Source organism: Melanaphis sacchari, unplaced genomic scaffold, assembly GCF_002803265.2.
Source record: "Melanaphis sacchari strain LSU unplaced genomic scaffold, SCAv2.0 Contig0_pilon_pilon, whole genome shotgun sequence".
Lineage (NCBI taxonomy): Eukaryota > Metazoa > Arthropoda > Insecta > Hemiptera > Aphididae > Melanaphis > Melanaphis sacchari.
In genome coordinates, this window is record NW_020270366.1 from 20,769,037 (window position 1) to 20,795,515 (window position 26,479).

At 24.7% G+C, this 26,479-nt stretch overlaps 1 protein-coding gene across 2 annotated transcripts in view; it reads left to right on the forward strand.

The window, feature by feature from the left end:
* Positions 1-26,479, forward strand: part of LOC112603797 (calcium release-activated calcium channel protein 1-like) — a 47,675-nt gene that overhangs the window by 12,989 nt on the left and 8,207 nt on the right. For both annotated transcript variants that reach the window (XM_025352559.1, XM_025352549.1), the window contains one exon: positions 22,141-22,807. In XM_025352559.1, the coding sequence (XP_025208344.1) occupies positions 22,301-22,807 (507 nt within the window). In that variant the 5' untranslated portion in view covers positions 22,141-22,300. The remainder of the gene's footprint in view (positions 1-22,140; positions 22,808-26,479) is intronic.

Consider the following 26,479-nt stretch of genomic DNA (forward strand, 5'->3'; position numbering starts at 1 on the left):
AAAGACTTGATAATATAAAGGAACTTGGTATAGCTTTTTTTCAGGAAAAGATCTTAAACTCTCTTATGTCTCATTTTTATTTGCAAAAATAAAACTATTAAAAAAAACTTAAATGTTAACATCTTTTATTTTTTTTATCTATGAACATTTAAAATTTGTAAAAATTATCCAAGTATAATAAATACTTGATTCAATAATACATCTATTTTATATTTTTGTAAAAACCATTTTTAAAGCTATTATTCTAAAACATTTTAATAATTACTTGTTAAACTTTTGAATAAGGTATACCAGACATTAACATTTTAAAAACAAGTATCTCCTAAATAATTTATAGAAAAAAAAAAATTCTACATTTTGAAGTTTGAAATTCGTGTTATCACAAGAAACTTTTTAAATATTACGAATAATTTCAAAAACTTAAAGATATGGTCTTTAAATACATTTAAAAATTTAAATAATCTAATTATTAAATGAAAAAATAGGGGCTAATGTGCTTGGTGAATCACCCTGTATGTTACATACATAAGTAGGCTGCCGTTGCATAATATCGAAAATATTAATTTTCTAATAAATGAACGATAACGACCTGAAGGTTAAAGTAAGAGGGAAACAATGTAATTATATTATTTTATGAGGATATAATACAAGAAAGGATAACACGCACGAGAGTGGCGGATACGTATTTATATTGTACTGGGATGACTTGCACGCAGAATTTTTTTTGTTCTAACCGTATTGTTCTCATAAAGTGTATATCTATACACATCTTCTGCGGCTGCGTCAGAGTCGTATTAGCCGTTGCTTAAAATAATAACACAAGGTTAGATTATATTTTAACACTTAATAGTAATTTTCTCGGTTAATTTATAAGTTTTTGAAAACCATTTTTTTCTTACATAATTTTAAGTCATTACAACATTTTTTATGGTGATCGTCTTTTATGTTCTTTATTTATTTAAATGAGAACTTATACCTATTATTTTAAATTTCATATATTTCGGAATAGAGTATTTTTATGAAGATTTAAATGTAAAAAATTTGAATTTCAAACCAGCAGCAAGTAATTTGTGAGTTATAAAAAATTTAAATTTACAGGTGAGTGTGAGGAGTAGTACGCCAAAGTTGTGCACGGTTTACTGTTCTACTCAATTAAATTTTTATTGAATTTAAATAATGATTTACTTATTTGATATTTGATTTCTCTGTGTCAAAATTTTCAAAAAAAAAAAAAATAAATAAATATGTTTTCTTAGGAATAAAAAATAAAAAATGTATGTATTGTTATTTTAAAAAATAGAAAAATTGTATACGAGAGAATATGATTTCATTTTTTACAAAACTGCAGATGTATTGTAGTAATAAGACTTAAAATTACGTAGAAAAAAAATCACGAAAAATGTAAACCGAAAAACATATAGCGCATAAAGGTATCTACACACTATTTGAGTTGTTGGTAGATAATTATGGAATATTAATGTTACTCGTGCGCGCACACGCGGAAATAATTTCTTTATTACATGATTTTAGTACGCAAGCATAGTACGTCATGCAATAGATAATATTTGTCGAAACATGGTAAAATCAACTATCATTATATTTATATTTATATTTTAATTTATAAAATATGTGTTTCATAAAATATATAGTATAGTAATATACTAATATTGTATAAAATAAGTATTATTCATTTATAAATATTATAATATTATAATATAATCATTTAATTTGAAGATTTGGCCGATTTAACCATGATATTACTCAACGATAGTTTGTGAGCTTTTATGACCGCGTGGCATACAATTATACGCACACCAATATGCAATTAATAAATAATACAATACATTATTGTACGGATATTGTTTAATATGTACAAATTTAAGTTAATTTAGATAATTACATTTAGATTTAAAATGTTGTTTATATTAAGTACCGTCAATTAGTTGATTGAATAATCATTGTATAGAACACATTATTTTCAGTCGACGAATTACAAAAGTAATTACGAATGTAAGTACCTCTTCACTCATCGTAAATGACAAAAAATTATTATCGACGGTATTCAATTTTGGTGGCTAAGTTTTAATGGTGTAAGTAGTACCTAAAAATATTTAATATCATATAATTATTAAGTACAGTACCTGTGGAAATGATAACTATAATCACCATATTAATTTTTGGTATGAAATTACATGTCTTTTTAAGTGTTTCCAAACTGAGATAACTCAGATATCTTATTCTAATTAACAATTGAAAAACTACGAAATGTTTGACGTAATAGGTAATGTGAGATAAGGATAACTGATAAAAAACTTAAATGTATTTATAAATAGCTTAGTATAGTTATTTGAGATCCAAATTGCATTTATACTTACTTTTATCATGGGTTTTAATATTTTATGTAAGTAATGTTACAGAACAATAAAGACAAATATATCATACTACTAATGATATAGCGTACCTATTATTATAACTGTACAATATTATTTTTTAAAATTCACATAAGGATTTATAACTTTTATAAATGTAATCCAATTATAATTTATGGTGATTTTTTGTTAGATGAAGGCCTGAGATAATTGTTCTTAATTAGAAAAATTACATAGCTGCGTATATATAAGTTTACTTAATTTTGAATTTTCGTGGTTTTTAGAAAAGTATTTAATTTTTCATCATTGTTTCTATCCAATTTCATTATATTGAACTATTCTCTATATGGTTATTATTTATTAAAATTTTAAGTAGTTGATTTAAGATTAAAACGATAATCAGTATAACTATAAAAAGGGCCATGTGTTAGATTTATCCGTGAGTCGTGACAAATTTTACAAGTTTAAAAAACTTTTTCGCTATAATTTAAATGGACTTCAGAATAAAACAATGGCCACGTCGGAATTTGTTAACTAATGGCCGTTAAATCCACCACTGCTTATTTTAATTTACTATTTATGAACATTTTTTGTTGTTTGAAATTTGAAAATGAACTTAATTAAAATTAAGCTAGGCAAATTATATTTATAAAATTAATTTTAAACTTTATTCATGTATTCAAAATACATATTAACTTTATAAAAAAATAAAATAAATTTAACTTTGAGTTATTTTCATAATCTATATATTTTATATATTATTGCCTTTTTTCGCCATGATGTATATTTTATCAATTAAAATAATTGCCGATTTTATTCTAACATTCACCATTAAATACTACCCGGTATATAATTAAAACCTAATAATTCAAATTTTGTTTTTTATTCTTTAAATGTAACAGAACGTGGAAAATATTATCAGTGTCTGTTATAGTTCAGTGTTGTAGTGTTTATACACATATATTTAATGTACAGAGTAACCCATTTAATGCAACATTTATTGTCTTAGAAAATGCTAAATTTTTCATGTTTTTGAAAAAAAATTCTTTAATATAATTTATGTTGTTACAAAACTTTATTTTGTGAATTATAAAAAAAAATTATACATTATTATTTAAATTGTATTTTTTTCAAGATTTTTACTATTTTGAATGGTAACATATAATTTTGAATTTATTATTCCGAAGCAGAGTGTTTGATGCAGATTTTAGATAATTCATTAATTAGTTTTGGCTTTCAAGTTCTAAATATTTAAAGCAGTGGCACAATATTTTTCGGGATACCTTTGTACTACTTCACTTTTTTCATATAAACTATAAACACACATAAATACTCATAAGCCATTCGTCCAAAATTCTATTTTATGTGTCAAATAGTTATAAAAATTTAAAAAATAATAATTTTTTTGGAAAAGTATGTTTGTAACAACTTTAAATAAAATGAAATATGATTTTAAAAACATTAATAATTTTTGAAATTACGAGTGTCTTACGTTGAACGGATCACCCGGTATATATATAATTAATAGAGTAAGAGCTGATTTGAATTTTTTAACCAAGAACAATTTAATGGAAAAATTACGTCATTTTCTATACTTAGATAGTATAATATAGCGATTTTTTTTCGTCGTTCATAAATTGAAATTTTCACAGCGTCTACGTTGTTAGATAGATGTATGTATAGCAGGTAATTAAAGTGTAATAAATACGTACTATGCTTATTTAACTCATTTTAGATTCTATTGGTGGCACGAGGAATTTATATTTGGTTTTACAAGGATAAGTGTTCTTTTTGTTTGGTCTGTTATCAATTTTTCGAATAGAAGGAGTGTTTGACCATGACAGTACGTCGTTACCTATTTATTGTATTGACTGGAAATTTATCACAGAAATTCTGTAAAGAGAAAACTTTAGAATTTGCTGAAAAAATGTAAAAAAAAAAAAAATAACGATTAATAATATTTAAAAACATAATAAACATATTATTATAGATATGCACTAATTAAAAAATTGTATGAAATGTATTGAAATTTCTAATCGGATCGTTTAATTTTTATAGTTATATTTTAAATAATTATAGTGCCTTAATCTATAACATAAAATTGAAGTATATTAATTTTAAATTTAAAGATTTATGAACAATAATTCAAGTTTCGAATTCAAAATTACACGATATTAATATTGAAATTTATAAATATCAACATAACCTATACCAATAAATATGTTTTTCTAAATATCTCGATTACATATATTTTTTAACGTTAAAGTTATTTTCATTCACTGTATATTTATGTTGACATATGGTTTTGATATTTAATTTTATAATTTATTTATGGTTGGGTTATTTATTATTTTGATGTTTATAATTTGTATTTTTTAGTATTTACACTTGACATTTTAATTCAAAGTTGGAGCCTTGGAGGTTACTATCATACCATATTCAATTCTAGTGTATTTAATTGAATATTTTTTTGTAAATATTCAATAATTCTCTTACTTTATGTTTCGATATTTATGATATTTAATAATTACAAAGAATTTGTTTTAATTTATCAACGATATAATATTGTAAATTATAATTTACTTCAATAAACTTTGTAGTTTTTCATGTCGGGAATCGAATTTTATTATAATTATAGATGAGTACCAAGTAAAATTTGTTTGAGTCGATGATTCATCAAAGAGAGCGCATTCCACTCCTATATTTACTTCAGAATTTTCTAGTAATAATTTCCCCGTGAATATGGTAGCAAGTATTCAACAATTATTAACATTTTTTTGATGTTATATATAGTTGCGGTAATTTAAATACCCCAAATTTTTATTATTGCATATCATAAATTTTAACAGATTTTACAGACTTGCAAATTATTGAAAGTATTAAGTCTCCTATAGTTTTGGTAATAACACTGACAACTAAACATACTACACTATTATATTTGTTTATTCTTAAGATAGAAAATTTTAACGAAAAATTACCTATTTATGGCAATTTCTTACCTTGATACAGAGATGATGAAGAATTTGTTTGAAAAATTAACCATTTAAAAATACGACGTCTTTGATAACAAATTATTAAATTTTATGCATTTATTTAATATATATGTAAAGCGACTAAATATGTACGATTTATGATATACCTATCTAAATGAATATATAAATTATAATATATATGCACAGTCGGCGTACCTACATTAGTCATTAGATAAATTTTATTTTTAAACTTTCTAAATGAATGTACTTATTACCATCACGATTACAATATACTATATTATAGTTCCCAAATCGATATTTTAAGATTTTTATTTTCTTCGATACGTTGATATTCGTAATAATATAAACATGATAATAACTAACTTTACTGTAAACATATATTATAATAATATAATTTAGTATTGAAATTAAATATTTTGTTTCAATATGTTTTAGTCATATAAATTATTCTGCCGCGCGTTTATACCAATGTTCCTATGTATATAGGGATACATTGATCAATAGTCTTTTAAAATAATATTTAAACATTTTAAACATAGCTACAAACATATTTGCTCGAAAAATATTAAATAGGATTTCAAATAGTTTCGAGAAAAAATGTTTAAGAACATAATATAGAATTAATTTAAGTGTATTTAAATACTTTTTTGATTTTACTTATTTAATTGTATAAGTAGGTAAAATAATTAATTTAAAATAAGTAATTATTCTAATTATATAATAATAAATAAAATTATATAGAATTTACTAATTCATTATCAAAATTTTGTATTTAAGTATCATTAAAACTTTATATTATTTACTTAATTATGGTACTGAAAAAATAAATAAATACAAATGTGATATATTTTAATTCTGAAATATTTAAATATCTTCAAATAAAAATACGTCCAAGATAGTATTTAAAATACTTTTAATGTGTATATGTACCTACTTAATTTAAAAAGTATTTTAAGTGTTATAAACACATTTAAGTATGTATATTTAAAATTTTAAATACTCTACTGCTCTAGAAGACTGTTGATAAATGATAAGTGAACATACTGGTCGCAAAAAATCGCTTATATAATGTGTAGGCAGGTAATTGTAAGCGTTAATTACCTTTCTCTGCGTAATATTCAAATACATAAAATTGACGGACAAGTGAAATTCTCAGCATCTTGGCACTTTAATAGATATCAAACAACAACAATATATTTATACTTAAAAGTTATTTCGCCAGACATCCTCTTCTTCATTAATTTAATTTCTCCTGTAAATGAATTTATTGAAATTTTGATTTTAAGAATATTTAAATATACTTGAAAAATATATTTTAGAATAGTTTGATTTTTTTTTTTTATACGTATAGATAGATATAAACTTTTTTTCAAACGAAAATGATTTTTTTTTTTTTTTTGCTAAGTAAAGCTTATACTCTTCATACCTTAATAACTGTTCGTATCGGTATCCCCAAAACGTAGTTATGGGCATTTAGAGCAAGCATGCTTCAAGTATGATAATGATTAAATCATCGTATTATTAAAAACTGTTTTAATTTAATAGACTTTTAGTTGTAATTTTTATTTTATTTCAATGTAAATATTAATTTGACTTTATTTTATGATTTAAAAAAACCTAATTTTTTTTCATACTTATTGTTTTTCTGTATATTTATAATTTCAATTTAATTTCTCCCTTCCATAAATCTTGTTAATATAATTATATAATTTTGAATTAAGTGTATCAAATTATTTTCAATTTAATTAAATTATGAAAATTTTAATAAATAAAATTTTTTATTTAAATGATGTTAGTAGTCCATCATAATAATATTAGTATTGAGTATAAACTACATTTTTGATTAATCAAACGATTTCATCAATTAAAAGACTAATATTTCATTAAAATGGTACTGTATTTTTGTGTCAATTATATTAAATAATTTGGTTATTTAATTTAAAAAAAAAAGTATAAATATACATTGTGCAACTTATAGTTAATTTCACAATATCATTGATTTCTATATAAATAATATAATAGATTATAGCAGGTTATGTCATAAATTTTAGGTAGCTTATGATTGTCTTATGAACAAATTGTTTCAAAAAAAAATATGAAGGTAGTCAATTTAATTAATTTAAAAGATTCTATGTCCATTACTTAATATGAAAGAATTTTATATACAGGCTTCAAATAATACGGGTTTTCCATTAACAGCAAAACAATTTTATCCGAATGTGGCTTGATGAATCACCTTGTATAACACCATGATGGTACCTATGGCGACGGGATATTTTGCACGTATATTTACGGTTTGTCGATTGACCCTGTTCACTTTAATAAAATATTACACTTGTGTGTGCGTGCGTGCGGTGCTCCCGTGACATTATCTCTGCCTCGCCGTCTTGCACCTATTATATATTAGTGTGTATTGTTGTGTTTGGTATTTAAGCGCAATTAAACTACATTATAGTACAAAAACTTTGGTTGAAATTATGGTTAGGTACAATACAAATAAAATTATTTGCTTTTTATTAGGTCTATATATAATTACATAAGCAACAGATTTTGATCGAAATAAAAATTAGCCAATATGAAGTATTTCGCTATATTGTTGTGCCTAGATTTTAATGTAATTACACGGTTTTTAAGTTCACGAATAAATCAGTACCTATGTACCTTGCTTTGTAAACTAATTCGATAGAGATGAGTAGTCAGATCGTGGTGGATTTGAATTAGCCCTTAGTATATTTTCAGACGTAGTTCTAATTATTCTCTAAACTTTCCTACGATATCTCTAGTATAAGAATGATATTGGAAAATTTTACTAAGATCGATTCATTAGTTTTTGAGTGTATGAACTTCAAATATACGGAAATTGCTTTTTGTTGTACATTTGAATTACAAACGATTGATTTAATATTATTAAAAAAAAAAAAAAAATCCAATAGTAACGTATGGCTAATGTGTATAATTTTTTTTTGTAACCAATGGAAACCGTATTTAGCAAAGAAAATTATTCGATTTCTAAGAATTGAAATAAAATTATTGCTGTGTATGAGTCATACTATATCAATCTATAATTGCAAAAATTTCCACAAATCTCAGTGAATATGTTGATATATTTTTATTGTAATCAATTAATTTGTAGTTTCCGAGATCAACACATTCAAACATACAAAATCTTTAGTTTTGTAGTATAAGTTTATAGTATACATATTATGTTAAAAATTTAAAATACAGTAAATTCTCATTAGGTTAAAAGTTAAGAAAAAAGAAAAAAATTCAAGAAATTTAGTCTTATTGTAATGGTTTTTTAGTAGTTATTTCAAAATGATTTCAATTGAATTCGATATATTGACATTTCGCATAGTAGAAATCTACTGTATATTATACAGTACATAGTGTCTATAGTTTATATTATTCTAATGACTGAACAACCCAAACCATAACAATTTATTAATAATGTCTAAAAGTGCTTATTATTAAATATAAGTTAATGATATTGAGAATATCTGTTCCTATTTCATTATTATCGCATCGTATATTATTATCAATAAATTAATAAAAAATATATTATTATGATTAGTGTACGAATTTGAATGTCCTAAAAAGCTAAAAAACAAGAAATATACTTTAAAAAAAATACGATATAATAATACACGCAGTAATAATAATATTAAACTTAAAAAAAATGCTCTTAAATATTGTTTTTAACATATTGTTAAATGAACACCGCGATTAAACAAATGTTTATTTATATTTACACAGTATAACGTTATCGCGATTGACACAAGTCGTAAATAAAATTATCCATCTAAATTCATCCGGAAAATGTATTATATTTATTTGTGTGAGACAAACATTTGGTTTTTCAGACCGTTGTGCTACCTCCGCTGCTTTTGTCTAGTACTGTACACAGGTAAGAACGAATTAAATAATAAAAATAAAATGAAGCAAAATAAATAACATTATTCACTATTTTTATTACCCAAATAAGCTACAAGTACGTAAATATTAGGATACTATCATATGTATAAAAAATAAAAAGTGGTTTGACGATAAAAAAAAAAAAATTTCTCCTTAAATTTTTGCACCTTAATGATTTAAAAAAATAAATCAAATGGCGCCACTAATACAAACGTAGTTGCCGAGGAGAGGGGATTAATCATAATCAAAGACCAAGACGACGACTTTGATTACACGAATCCACGAATGCCCTCAAGGTTTGTGTGAATTGCACTAATGGGTGTTTTCGAATGCAATGTAGTTTTAGTATTTCTAATACATACGATTTTAACAGATCCGGGAGTTGACAATTGGCTTACCTACATTAAGTACAGGTTATTGCTCAAGATTGACGGATGCACATTAGGGACTCGACGTGTCGACTACTTCATGTATCAATCGCCAACGCGATGAATCGATTAGCTGAACAAAATTATTTGGTTTCTTTCCATTACTGTGACTTCGGAGAAGACGGCAGCGTACCGACGTTTTAAAGTTTGTACTTGTATGCGACGTGCCACGTGCGCGGGGTAATCGTATCGAATAGTGGCGCACTGCGCATTTGTTATTATTACATCAATAATAAATTTTAGTGTTTATATTGGATAGGCACAGTGAACGCAATTAATTTACAGTGATATTACGTAAAATGAATTTCGTTATCGAAAAACCGCGATAACGGAGCGAGGTATTGGACAGACGTGTGTCCATGTTGCGTGTCAACGCCAAACTGAACTGATAACTACCTTTAATAATTTGATATTTTCGAATTTTTTTTTATTTTTCTTATTGTACAATCTGTTGCATGATATATCATATCAGACAATAAGTGAATGTGATATATCTGTATCATATAGAAGCTATAGAAGCTACGTGTTTCTCTGAATGAATAATTTATCTACAGGTTAACTCTTGACATGCACTTGACAATATAATTTAATATAATTATTAAAAACTAGAAATATAAGATAAATATTTGAGTAAATATTTATATAATTTGTATTTATTAATTATTCAGCATAATTACAATAATAACAGTAATAATATTAAGAGCTGATATGTATACCAACTGAGCTTATGTAACTGTTTATCATAATTCAATAATAGGTATTAATGTACTATTAAGTAAGTAGACTTAGATTTTTTTTTTTTTTATCAAGGATTACCACTTGATAATATTCATTGATGCAAATACTTTAGTTATAAGATTTGTGTGAGTTAGGAGAATTATTTTAATTTGTTTTAGCTATTTATTGTTGTAAAATTGATCGATTGAAAAAGCACTAGTGCTTTGTTATAATATGAGTTTTTAGTCGAAAACCTTAAATACGGTCATTACAAAAATTATGGCTATATTGTTTAATTTAAAATTTTAATGAAGTACATTAAAAAAAAAAAAAAATTAAATTGATTTTTATAATTAATTTTAAAAATTATTATTATTTTGGTATAAATTATTAATTTTAATTTTTTTTAATCAAATTTTAAATTTTGAATATCATTAAAAAAAAAAAAAAATCCTATTTTTATCAATATTTTAAATCGATTCTAAGCCTTATAATTTAGGCTGGGCCTACGACGTAGTTGCTGCAGCATATGAAAAAAAGGCTAATAAACTAATAAATTAGTATCTGTCGATGCACAATATTGAAGACCTATTGAATATTATTGAATTTTAATTTTTAATTAAACTTATTTATAATTTTTTGAAATATTAAATTATAATTTAGTTATTATCCCGTAGTCGGTAAATAATAAGTAGTATTTTCATACTGTAGATTAGCTATATAGTTATATATTTTTAAGGGAGGTAGGATTGCTGAAACGACACATTCTTATTTGTGTGTGGCATTTTCGTGTTATACTGATGATGTATTTTTTATTAGAGGCAGTCGAGTTACGCGACCCGTTGCCGTCGTACGTTTATTAGTGTGTTATATTATTATTTTACAATATATTTATATATATTAATTTTTTTGTTAATTTAATTAACACGTGTTTGGATTACTTCATATTCTATTCCTCTCTATATAATTTTAAATGTTTTGTGTATAAAAATTATTAAACAATTATTATTTTGATTTGAATTATGGGTTCTCTTATTTTTCAATTTCAATATAAGTAATGAGTATCATCAAATATATTAAAAATATTTATATTACATATATTACATTTGGTTTTTTAACGATTTTATATCCATATTTAAAGTCGATTTTAATCTCTGAGTGTAGTCGTATTAAAACAAAGTAACAAATACAACGGTCTTCTTGTTTAAAACAAAATTATATAGATGTCCAGTCGTTATTAAATAATGATAATAACAACAACAATTAATGTATACAAAATAACGTATGCGCAATATTATATTCATCTAGTATTCTAGTAAATGTCATGTAATAATATAATACTAAAATATCTATATGAGTATTAGTTTGGAAGTAACACGGCGCTCTGTGTAGGCAATTATGATGTAGATATACATTTTTTAAATGGTATGAGAAACATAATAAATAAATAAACATCAATACTTATTTAAATATAAATAATAATATATCTATAATCCTGTCTATTATTGATCTTATGATTTTCAACCGAAAACTAAAATATTTTAATAAACCTATTTTTATTTATTTTATAAAATAGTAAATTAAAGGTTATATTATATTTATTATTTATACATGTATATAATTATTTCCAAATATGACCATTAGGTATTAACTAATTAAAAAGTTTGTGTTAAGTGAAATAGTTAATTTTCTAATTAAATTAAAAACTTAAATACTTTAGTTAATTATTAGAATAACTTGGTTTTTTATCAGTTGATTCAATTCCATAAAATTACTATTAAACATTTTTTTAAATTTTTTAGTTTTAGTGGTTTAATTCATTAATAAATTATAGATATTATTTTAGTTGAAAAATTATAGAAAATTCCGCTATCAGTCCTATTAGAAAAGTTAATTAACTAATTAATTCACCAAAAAAATTCAAATATAATAAAATTTTCACCATATTTGATGCTATTAATTTATTTTGGAATCATAATATAAAATTATTACCAAAGACAATAAACCAATGATATTATTTTTTAGTAGAATTTTTAAAGATTTAAATAGATATTTTTATGTACTATGTTAATGTGATTTCTTATTTTAGCGTAAAATAATGAAGGTTAAGGTTTTTTAATGACTTGAAAAATACATCAATTTATATAACATAGGTACATGCATTTTAGTAGCTACTGAATGATTATGCAAATTTTATTATAACAATGTGTTTAATCAGTTTAATGTATCTTATTTTTCATGTGAATTAATTAAATACTTACACAAACAAAATAATTATGAAAATTAACCAATTTGTAATAATTTGTAGTCGCAAAATTAGAATTTGTAAACATAAGTCTTTACTTGCAAATAAAATATGTTTTCCTATAAGGGGTGCTCAGCAATGTCATGGTTAATTTTTGCGAAACCTGTTTGTTATATCGTTTTGAAGTTTTCGATTATGCCGAAATATCGTGTGTACTTTGTAAATACAAATACAAATTTTGTAAATGTGTTTGATACTCGATAACTCAATATAAAATTAAATTTTATACCAAATATATTGCTATATAATATAATTGTTATATTTTGTTATTTTATGTAATATATATTTACATGTAATGGCGAAGCGTCATAGGAGACAATGAAACATTGTCTCGCCACTTAGAAATTATGACACAGGAAAAATAATTTTGTTTTATAAAATATTTACTAATTTGAACTTCATTTATATTATAAATATGATGTATGTTTTATTATTTGTTAAAATCGGTTTTTCTTTGTATATGTTTTAGAGGTTATAGTTTTATAGAATTTTTAAAATAAATTAGTTGTGCGCAATACGGCTGTTCATATAGGCCATTTCAAATATTATGGAAGGTTTTCTACCAATGATACGTTGCACTGCAACGTTTCTCAGTTATGGGTGCGTGGGTACAGGAGGGATTTTAATGTGAGTGGGATTTACTATAAACGCTATGAGACTTGTCTCGTCGTTCGTATTTCCTCAATTATCGACATCGTCATTATACCCCGCATATCGTCATAACCGATAGATACGTGTTTTCTAATTTTGTTGTTTTTATATTGTAATTTTTCCTCATGGCCTATGATTTAATTAATGCCACTTTGAACAATGGAGTTATAATTACTCATACGAAAAAAAAATTTGAATTAAAACTATAAAATACCATGTTCCTTGATAAATTTAACGGCAGCTGTGAGTTGAGGAAAAATCAATTCGAAAATTTCCATTCATATGGTATTCAAGATATAAAAGGTTTATTGGTAGTCAAGTTAGAAGTAATTTATATTGTTATTATTGCCTATTATTAAGTTCAGACGTATTAGTTTCATTTTTTTTCAATGTCTCCCCAGCCACCACGCAACCACTCACGCCCCACCCCTGATAAAGCTTTTTACTTTTTTAAATCCCAACATACATTTTTAATTTCAAATAAAAATGTTCTTTTAAAATTTACTACTTAAACTTAGTCAAAACCTAGACATAAATAATTGTAATACTTAAATTCAAAAGTTACTTTAATTTTATTTAAAAATACCTACATACATATTTTGTTAAATAAAAATGAATTTCTATTTGCAAAATCTTATGATTTTGTACACAGTTTAATATTTGAAGAAGAATCTTATCATTGTCATAGTAAGAGCTCACGGGCACATGGCATTAAAATTCTGAGTAAATTTTAATTATACATATATGTATTATCATAACAAAAAAATTAATTTTATATTAAAATATATAAAAATATATAATAAACACTGTTTATTTTTATGATAATAAATTAATTCGTTTCAATTTAGTATAGAAAATACACCGCCATGTTTACATTAAAATATACTTATCCTAAATACCCTATTATTTTAAGTTTGTATATTTATTTTATAAGTTATAACCTATTTTAACTTGTTGGCTGGTAATCATTGATATGGAAGTATTTCAATGTGTCACAACTGCGTTTTTTAAATAATTTTCAGTTAAAATAAAAAACTTTTTTTTTTTTTTTTAAATACATTATATTTTGGAATATTTCTTATCTTTATAATTAAACAACTATAAATCATACATGACATATTTTATTTTACATAATGATCTGTAACGGGTTAAGTACTTTATTAATTTACATCTAATCATGAATATTTAAAGTGATTGTAAAAAATAACAATCGCATAACTGTTGTAATTACACTTTCTAATATTTTAGAAAACATAACTATACTATTAAAAATATTCGTACCTAATTAATAAAAAATTAACAAATGTAATTTTAAACATGCTTTATGTTTTGCAAATTTTAATTTAGAACTACACGTTTGCCTTGAATATTATTATTGAAACAAATATAACTATTTTTAATCTACAAGCATATTTTGTTAAAAATAAAAGTTGAATTTGTAATTATAATTGTAGCTATTTGCTTTGCTTACGTCTTTTATAACATATCTGATAATAGTATCCGAGGAATTAAATTTTGAAAGAAGGATAACTTATCTTCACTTTTACGTATGTTTTATTGTCGTTAAAACGAGATTTGTCATCTTGACATCGTCTGTGATTTTGCAATGCTCAGCTTAAAGATAAAACTTTAGAAGTCACCTCAGACGCGAAAAAAAATATTGATTTTCAGTCATGTTGTAAGACTCCCTGTAGACGTCTTTGTGGTATTTTTGTCACGAAATTAAACGCAAATATTTACGGTTAGTATGATTTATCTTAAGAGTTTTAAGTTACAGAAGACAAAATACAAAATATCATTAAGATAAAATAATATTGCAAAAAGATTAACATTACAGTATATAGATCATACCCATCACCTTTCCTTGTAAAATAATAGATGGTTCAATGAATGTTTTGATGTAAATATATTAACGTAAGACGTATTTTATGTAGAACATGTTCAATGTGTAAGTATAATACATTGCCTATCAATTTAAATTTTTATTTAATACAAAATTTACAATTAAATGTGAACGGAATTAAGTTTAAAATTATTATAATTTTCTAAAAATATATTTTTAAATTTAACAGTTATTTCGAACTGTGTTGCACTGATACACTGACATATTTTAAATATATTGCAGACAATTGTCATTTATCGATAATTAGTATTATGGATATGCATGGCAAAGTAAAATTTTCAATAATTAATAAAATTACTGATTGTACAAATTTATTTCACAATTTTTTTAGACTAATATTTTATACAATAATTTTTATGTTCTTTTGCTTACTTTTCATCTGTTTGATGTTTTAAAAATATAATACAATATATTATCTACCATTAGTTGATGAGTTAAGTATTTATTTTAATTAGTAAATAATTACTCACTCTATTGTTGGTTTTAGATAGTTAAAATTTTGAGGTTGTATAAATAAGTAAATTACTACACTTAATAACAGTGTTGTGTGTTCATACGTGATAACGCGCCGCACTCTTCGTACGATAATAAAAATATGAAATAGGAGAATTGCATTATTAATAGTAAGATTATAGTATAAATTATTTACAGATGTTTGTATAAAATTATTTTATGATATAGAATTTTTCCAAGTTATGATATTATTTGTTTTTCTATTTTCATTTCAAATACTTTCTGTTCAACCAATTAATTAATTATTTTTTAAACGTTTTGATAATGTACACTATAGTTATAGGTATATTATAATTCCATTTTATAGAAATATTGTAACAACGTAGCCCCGTTGTATTCACTTTTAAAATCTAAAAAAAGTACTTCTGGAAAAATTATCACTAAATAGATGTGTATACCAAAAGCCTAGTACAAGGTAATCCATTCAACTTATTACTTCAAAAAGTTATGCTTTTTTTGATAATAATATTTTTTACATAATTTGATGTCATTGTAAACAATATTTTTGAAAAAAAAATTATAGTTTTTATCGTCTGAAATACTTTGCTTTAGAATATAAAATTAAAAATACATGTTTTCATTTTAAAAAGTAAAAATTAAAAAAAAATTATTATGATAAAAAAATTGTATAAGTATAGTTTTAAAATCAAATCAAATCACGAAAAAAAAAAATTTAAATAAGTTAAAACATTTTGAATCAATGAGTGTAGAAACTTAAATGTATCACCTTGTATTTATGTATATAAGTACTTTGCATAGGCACTTTGTATATGTGTGATTCGAAAAAACAAACTAATGATTCAGTGCCAAAAATGCGAATCCGTAAATCCGACGAATTTAAGTTTTAAGCATGACATAACACATTGTTCTATATTGTTTTTCATCAGTCATCACACATCTACAGTTCCATCGTGTGTTAATTTTAGCCGTACAAAATTTTCGTTATTTTTTTAAGTTTTCTGTAATCTATAAAATATGATCATAGTATTTACGCAAAATATTATATATTATAAAAAACTATGTTATTATAAAAGTGGTCATAATATAATATCTTAATATATACACACATATATATGCGATATCTGTCTTAGGTGATTGTGCTAGTCAATAATAATATAATTTTTTACCAAGTGACTTTTAGTATTTTTTAAAAGTGATTTTTAAGTTTATAAACTTCAGGTGGTGGGTATAGGACAATATTTATACTGAATAATGATTCACCAAGCATTCTATATAATCTTTATCCTTTATAATATATAATATAATTTTAATTTTTAAAAATGTTTAAGTATAAAAAATTGCTTTAAACTATTTAGGTTTTTTAACAATTTATTAGTAGCATTTCTTGGTGATGCACATTACTTTTTTTTTTTTTAAGGAAAACTACTATAAATTTACTTTGTAGTCTAATGATTTTTTTGTAATTTGTTAATACAAATTAAATGTATTAAATTCGAAATTCGAACGAATAGCTTCTTTGTTATTAAACTAAATCATGTATTAAGGATGATAATCCTTCCATCCAATAATTTTTATGAAATATAATATCTACATATGTTTGTAAGCAATATATTCAATCTATTATATTAAGACAATTTTGATAAATTATTTAGTTATTGTTGTGAATAAATATTAATTTTCGTTATAATTTTAAAATCTTATAAGCTCTCATTTTTGCTAAATCTGTTATCACATTATATTTTTATTAATAATACTATAAATTTAGTAATTCAGAAAATAATAAAGTTCGAATTCGATTTACATTCATAATATTTTTTTGAAAAAACTTATCTTAAACAATTTATAATTAAAAACAACGATTAGTTTTTTATTGAAAAAAAGAAGATTGCCACAACAAATTTCTTAAATTTCATAAATAATTTACTAGAAAATATGGATTTTAACTAATTTAAAAAATTTAAAACGTCATGATTTGAATAAAATCACCATTTAATGAAAAAAATAGGGACAAGCATTCTCGGTAAGTCGTAATCCTCACTGTATTTATTTGTAGTGTGGGTAAGTTTATACAATCATGCTGCGAACAGGGTATTACTCTGTATTAAAAATGATTATATGGCGCATAAATGTCTGTTTATAATTGCTTTAATTAAATTTTATCTCGTGTACAAATCGTTTGTTTAATAAAACACACGTGTATGATTATTATTATTATTATTTTAATACTTATTATAATTCACTGGTAACACGCATCAGTCGTAAATCGTTAAGCTTTGTTTGAACGCCCTCAATTGATCTATATATATAATATATATAATATAAATCTTCGGTAACATGACTTTAAATCTTAAATATAATATTATATATTTATGTATTATAATATTCTAAATTAAAAAAAAATATTCGTATATTTTTTCAGTTTTTGTTATTTATCAATTTTCTTTTAATCATTTTTACCCCTCCACATTCTCTTTTAAAAGTGTACATAAAAAGTTGTCCCTTCCATCTGTTAAAAATTCCTGATTAAGCAGCTGTGTGAGTATACAAAAGCTATTTATGCTTTGTTATTAACGCTGAGATTTTTATGAAATGTCAATTTTTTCTGCTGGGTTATAGCGTATAGTTCTTTTTGCAGAAAAAACGTGCTTGCATTTTTTGACAAATTCAATTTTTTAGTGTTATTTACAATTTGTAGAGTATTTTTCACAAATTATTTTTAAGTGAACATACATTTTTATAATAAATCTTTCATATTTACAGAGTTACATAATAGTGGTCAGATATAGTATCAAAAGTATAGTAGTAGATATGCAGCTCTCGTCATCACTGTTTTCATAAACAAACAAATAATTGAAAAGGTGATATCTATATTTATATTTTACTGATTTTAAAGAGTCATCTGAAAAAAATTTTACTGTTACATGACACGTTTTTGTTATATTGTTTAAAAACAATTAGAAATACATTTTTAAAGTTAATATTTTAAGATTTTTAACACGTTTTTTTTAGGTCATTAATACCCAGCCCTAATTATTATATATTATTTTAAACTGTTATGTTTTCGTACTACAGCATAGTAATAATAATAGTATATCAACCGGTAACCGGGTGCAATTATGTGTAGGTACTTATCTATACAGCTGAGCTATTAATAATTTAGCGGGATCTAACATCTAACGCGCAAGCGTTTCGTTTTTCGAGTATACGTTTATCGTACGCGTCGTTGTGGACTTGAAAACCTGGAAACATATTAGTATATTATGTACAGTGTGATTTAACAAACCATACTACTTTATTAAAAATCATCGTTACTATTGTTTGAAGTTTTACAGTAATATTATAATGAGTATTTTAAAATTAAATTTAAAATTTGAAGTCTACAGATTTTAGTAGACCAATTAAAACATTTTTTTTTTGTCTATTTATATGTTCCATGCATTTTATAATATTGGATTTTATTTTAGAGTTGTGATTTGCAATTTGCGGTTTATTGTTCATTTGGTTGTAGTTTTACGTTAACTTTTGCTTGATACTCTTTAAGTACTTAAAAAAAATTGTACATTAATGTGTGATGAGTATAGATTTTAAAATTGATATTCAAGTAACAGTAATACAATACTAGACCATATCTCTGGCTCAGTCCAGATATGTGGCGGATATTTGTTGACATTTTCAAAAAAAAAAAAAAAAATGGTATTTCTGTATAGTTATAAAAATGTCCATTATACATATGTATAAGTTTGTGTTGTTAAGTTATTTTAAATGATTAGGTATTAACTATTAACAATTATCATAATTGATTACGATAAAATACGATTCAATAAAACTAAATTTAAAATGAATTCGTTCACTATTGTTTATGAAATAAAAAATATCTATATTATATTTGAGAACTAAAATATGTAACGGGCGTCAAATTTTAAACTCTAACTTACAAAGTGCAACTGGCACAATATGTATCAGGTAATGCAGTTTATATTCGTAATTTTATACCACTCCTAAGGTATATAAGCGTAAATAAATTTTACACTGTTGAATCATAGAAAAAAATAAACGATTTTGAACTTTTAGGTAGGTACACCTACTGTCTTATAAGTGCGTAATACATATAGCAATTGTACGTTCGACAGTTCACATTTAACTTTGTAAGTATTAACATAAGCGTGAATTTAATTATTAACAAGTAATTAAATGTGAGAACATTATCCTTATTTTTGTATAAGTTTTCATCGATGTTTAAACATAGATTATTTATAACTAATTTGAGAACTGTTGAATATTGTGATAAAAGAAAAAAAAACAAAATATAGATTATGTCAACACAGATAATATTTGTGTCTTTAAATTTAATAATAGATCAATCCAGTCTAATATTAAAGCTAACAACACAAGCTAAATTTTTTTGAACGAAAATTTGACATATCATCAGGTGTACTAATAATATGGATACGACAAACGCTGGTGTGGCGTCCTCTAATTAAAGACCATATTTTAAAGTAACACAGAGGTTTTTACGGAATTTAAAGAATGTTTTGTCGCTAAAAATTTTTCTCTTTTTTAAATGGAAATTTCTATTACTTACCGTGAAATATTGAACAAGTAATTTTTTTTTTTTTAATATTAATACGTCTAAATCAATATTCAACTGAATATAATATGTATATTATAGTTTATACAAACTTTATCTATAAAGGTAAAATTGTATAATGTGGTTCATAATAATTTATTTAAATGTTTTAAGAGCTATGATAATTTAAAAATTAAAGAAAACAATATTTATTATTTAAAGTTTTTAAATTTGTTAATAAAAATTATCTTACAAAAGTTCGAGTAATATTAGTATTTGACTATATACTTGTATTTATTGTATAATCACTATACAGGTATTAGTTATCGTATGTTTAATAGGTATACATGGTAAAAAAAAAATGAAAAATATAAATCGAAGGCAAACGATTAAGAATCTACTGTTAGGTAAAAAGCAATATAATATATATATTAGAACTCCGTAATTGTTTTCCACTAACGTATGCAAGTAAAAAAAAAAAAACTAAAAACTTTTTAAATATATTTTTAAATACTTAAATTTGAAATATTTTTGACAAGTATATGTCCATGTTATACTATAGAAATGCTACATTATGGACTATTTATTCACCATTCGGCTTAATATACAAGTTGATTAAATCTGTAAAAACTACATTAATTTGGATTTCGATTTGGGTAAAAACTTCAAAATATTTTGAAAACAATACGACGATGAGCGGTGATCGTTGTGCTCATTTCATGTTTACAGCTATGCAATTGGCTAGCTGAGATGTACTACTCGACAGCATGGAATGTAAAATGTGTATATTATATTCATATTACATAATGTAAAGTCGATATATTATAACGGCGCCACACAACGCGATTGTCTGATGGTACACGATTATTATTTTATAATATTATACAAATATAATAAATATGCATTATAGTCGTTTTTGGTCTTAACCCAATTGCAAATATCGATCTCCGTCTGGTAACGTTTATTTTCCCTCCGTTTTTATTTGCTTTATCCTTCTATCTCTTTCTCTCTATTGCGCCTTGCTCTTAAATATCCACGCCAAGACATTGTGCAGTAAACTTGACGTTAACGGCTATTTTTACGTATGTTTTTTAACAATCTTAACCTAAAAATTTGAACTCGTAAAAAGCGGGCAAGTAAATAACTGTTAAGCTGTACAGTAATTGTCAAACGTACTACTTAGTTTTTTCAAAATTTGAACTTAAAAGTTTTTATAAAAAAATCGTGCTTATAGAATTTCGATATATATATTTTTTAATACGGCAAGAACAACCTTATGAAGAACCTTGCATTAAATTTTCAAATTTTTATTGAAAAATAAACATTTTATCACATTTAATTTTAAAAAAAAAAACTGAAAATTATGTCATTTAGTAAATACTAATGAGAATATTTGGTTAAACTTTTAAGTTTTTTTAATATAGTAATTTATTTTTGAATTACTATGAAAAAAAATTGATTTTGTCGAATACTGGTTAGTAAAATTTTTCCCTTTACACTAATTTTAAAGAACTGATAATTATTATTTTTGACCTTTCAAAACTACCAACTAAATCCACTATCCAGTTTGTGAACTATTTATAAATCCAACAATGTGAGGACTGTGTGGTATACAAGTATAAAAATTAAAAACACACATCATTGTAAATTCAATTTTCAACATTTAGCTTAGTGCTCAAAATTTAAAATGACAGTTTAGAGTTTTTGATCTCTACGATTTGGTTCTACACCCATATAATATATTATGTAATGATATGAATTCCAGTTGCCAAAACTTAAATAAAAATATATTAATGATAATATTTATATGTTTGTTATCAGATGATCGCCTACATTGTTGATCGCGGATAATATTATTTACATACAATTGTCGGCGGTGTATAGCTGCATATAGTGTATACATACAAATTCGTGTTCAGAGGTCGTGTCTGGAAACGACAACGACTTATCTCGGCTGCAGAAGCTGCAGTTTTGGTCGGATATGTCCACACCGGCGGTCACCACTCCGGTGGATGTCGCCACTACAACGGCGAATACCGTACCGGCCGTCGCGGTCGTCGCGGCTCTGGTAGATCCAGCGAACGATCGTCGATCGCCACCGGAAAAAGTCTCCAGGAATACAAGGCATGTGAGCATGCCGCACATAGATTCTCGACCTCATCGTTTGCAGGAAACGACGACGGCTGTCACGAAGTCTGGCAAGGAGCAAACAGCGCACCAGCAGCGTCTGCAGTACGGCAGGTCGAATAGTACGGCAGTGGCGACGACGGCCGAAAGGGGTGTGCATCGTGTCAGTGGCGGTGGTGGTAATGGTGGTGTCGGAGCGGGATTCAAGAGCAAATTGCGCAACTCGTTCAGGTCAACCGCCAAGAGGATCCGGCAACAGCAATCGGCTATCGACGCGTTAGCAAAAAATAGCCAAATGCTTGGATTGCACAACCTCCAGGACAGTTCCAGGACAATACAGGCGCAACGGGCTGCTGGTCGGGTAAGTACGATAAAATTACGTTTGGGGCCTGGAAATGTTGATCATCCGCATAGGTATACGCAATTTTTATCGACATATTCGAGTTACTACCATGTAATGTAAGAGGTATGAAAGAAACTGGTGAGCTTAAGAAATTAAGTTTTTTGAACAATCGATATAGAAATTAATTAATTAATGCTCAAAATGTTACCCCAGTTAGATAGATATTAAACTATTGAAGTGATTAATAGATTAATTATTTTTTATTTACATGTTTTAATGATAATGTAAAGTTTTTAAAACTAATACCAAATATTTTTATGAGAATCAATTGATTGAAGCCATCCTGCAGCCGTCTAAGTTAATGGTTACTTTGTATTAAGTTCCTAGATAGTTTTGATAGTTTGATGGACCTTAATGGAACCTAAATTATTGTACATTTGGGACCACTTTTTAATATATACGTCCAACTATTATAATAAAGTGTCCATTATTATAAGAAGTTACGATTTCTATAATATTTGAAGTGTATTTTTACCAATGAATTTAAAAACTTCTGCGTCTACTTTTAAGAGATATCGATTAGTAATAGTTTTACTGTATATATTTCTAAATTCACAAACAGTGTAATTGAACTTTTCATGAAATAGATATCCATTTTAAAAACTCCGATCATAACGTGTAAAACGTTTTTATTTTATTGTGATGGACGCACAAATTGTATCGAATTCATGAAATACAAAACATATTTAACATTTAGTGTAATTTAATTTAAATTTATAACACATGGTATGTGTCAAAATTTTTACTAAAAATAATATATATATATATATATTTATTAATTATAGTTTATAAAATAAATAACAAATATATACTATAAATACCTACGCAATGAAATTAAAACAACATGTGCATTTTATTAATATTACAAATAAAATAACAATCGACTTAATAATTAAGTATGTCGTGTATGTAATATTATTTTATACATTAAATAATATTTACTTCTTAATATTAATTTATTATTTTGTTATAACAATTACAAAATGTTTTTTTTATTTGTTAATAACTATTTTACTAAAATTTAACTTAAACATTTTTTTTTTCCAAATGTAAGATAATAGCTATCATTTCATGAAATAAAAATAATTCGTATCCGTTACTTGAACCTAAAAATGACTTAACCATTATGATCAAAATTCATGAAATGGATATTCGTTTCTTGAAAAGTTCGATGACATTAAATGGATGTGACATATTGACATATTGTATAAATGTACACTATCATACAAATTAAATTTACTGTAACTAATGCAATTGTAGTTCTATACTACTCACGCGAGTGCATTAAAAATAATATATTCAATGAACTTCTCGATCTATTATTATTACAAAGCTTTTTTCAATATCGTTTAATTGAACAAGGAAGAAAAGATGTTAGATGAGCGTGGATTATTATTTTTGGAATGGGAGTATAAATTAATATAATATTATTATATATTTTACAATTTTCCATTACACTTATTATTATTTCTGTTAGTTTATAAAAAAATGTAACGTATTAGTCTTTAACGGTATATTAATCAGGAACTTATACAATATTTTATAAACGAATATATTATGGTTAATCACTTTTCAAAACAATGAGCGTTTTTAAAACCTTATCCTCTTACATTCTTAATTTTTATTATCCCTAAACCCGCGTTTATATGCACGTATATATAAACACGATTTCGAGTCGATCTTCATATTACTGCAGTGTATTGAAGGAATACGGGTTCCGGAAGTACTATCCATTTGTCCGGTTAGTGAAAGTGAGTTTAAGACCTAAAAGACCAACTTATGATCGTTTGAAAGTCGCTTAAACGATTACCGTAGTGGCAACTTCCTGCTTTAAGACCCAATAGCAGTCGTGTTCGTTTAGCCACGGGTACAATACGCGTATATATATATACATATATACATAGTAGTTCCTTGGCCGTTTTCATTTTTGGAAACGTCACGTAACTTGCAAAATTAGCTGCCAAAAAATAAAGAGAGAGAGAGTAGAAATTAAATTGTAAAGTCATTTTTAGTTTAACTACTAAATTTAAGCTTTCAAACGTACAAGTGCTAGTGTTCCTTGAAGTAATATAAATAATCCAATATTTATATTTTACTCTTTAGGACTAGTGATCAACAGAAAGTATCAAATGCCTTTTTGGGATATAAGAGCTAAAAAGTTTTTTTTTTTTAATTTTGACACTGATAAAACGATTCACATTAATTGATATTATTTTTTTCTTCGGTTTTTCGTAAATATTTTTTGAACAAGTATACACCATAAACTAATCTATTTAAAAACATTTAGTAGTTATTTTTAATCTTAAACAATTTTCTCAATTATGTGTTATATTTAATTTTTTTAAAACTTTTTCACAATTATTATATAATTAATCGTAATACTATTATCAAAAATAGTTTTTTGGAATTAATAGTGTTCAAATTTTAAGGTTATTTATATAACATAATATATCATAGAAATAAAACATTTTCATTCCTCGAGTTTTTAGAAAAACTGAAGTATCAATATTCTAAAGTTAATGTAAAACAATAATTTTTTTACAACCTTACATTTTAATTTTATTATTTGTATACATCTATGTATATATAATATAAATATTAGTTATAATAATTAATAAATTCTTAAAATGAAAAAAAATAAGTCTTTTTATGCAAGTCGATTCTCAAGAGAAAAATATATTCTCAGTAGAATTTAATAGAAAAATGTTTGGCCACCCCTGGTATATAATATATAGCAAGTACAATGGACGAATGTTTTTCGGGAATTCCGGGTTGCAATTAATACGTTCCATCACTGCAATAGGTTGTAAAACGGTGTTAGATGTTGTAAAATAATATGTGAGAAATTAAATTACATTTTTCGAGGTGTATTTCGTTTTAAAATCGACGTAATCTAACCGTAGGTATAACTCGACAAGGAAATATATATATTGGTTTAACGCCCACAAACACGTATGATGATAATTTAATCGTGGTTTGGCATTTTCAGCTCTGATACATCCTAAAATCAATACGCCAACTCGGTATACGTCAACGACTCGTTTTCTTGATTAATTTAGTATGCTGGCCGTTTGTACAAAAAAATTTTACGACTTAGCAGTATTTTGTATACATGCTTAGAATTTCAGTGAGGAAATAAAACACTCGATTTTAAAACTACACGAGCGATTTGCGCCAGCGATTCAATTCTTATGATATTTATAATTTTAAGATAAATTTGCATATTTTTATATGTATCTAAATTTAAATTTGAACGAGTAGTTTCCGAGTTCTTATAAATGTTATGTGCTGCGGATAACCTGTAGTCTATGATAATGATAAAGATATGGTGGTCAAATCAATAGGTACCTACCAATATATTAACGTTTTTTAATTTCTAAATATTATCCGAATACAATAAGTACTAGATTACTTCTTACAATTATTTCATATTTTTTATATTCTTGCATAAAATAATATTTAAAAACTATTATCCTTAGTAGGTATAATAATTTTAATCGCTCAGAAATTACAATTTTACAATTAAAACAAGTTATTACTTAAGTTTGTGATTTTTAGTTTTATTGTTTTTAGGTGTCACGATTTTCTAATCTTGTTTGTATAATGATAATATTATTATGTTATAATATG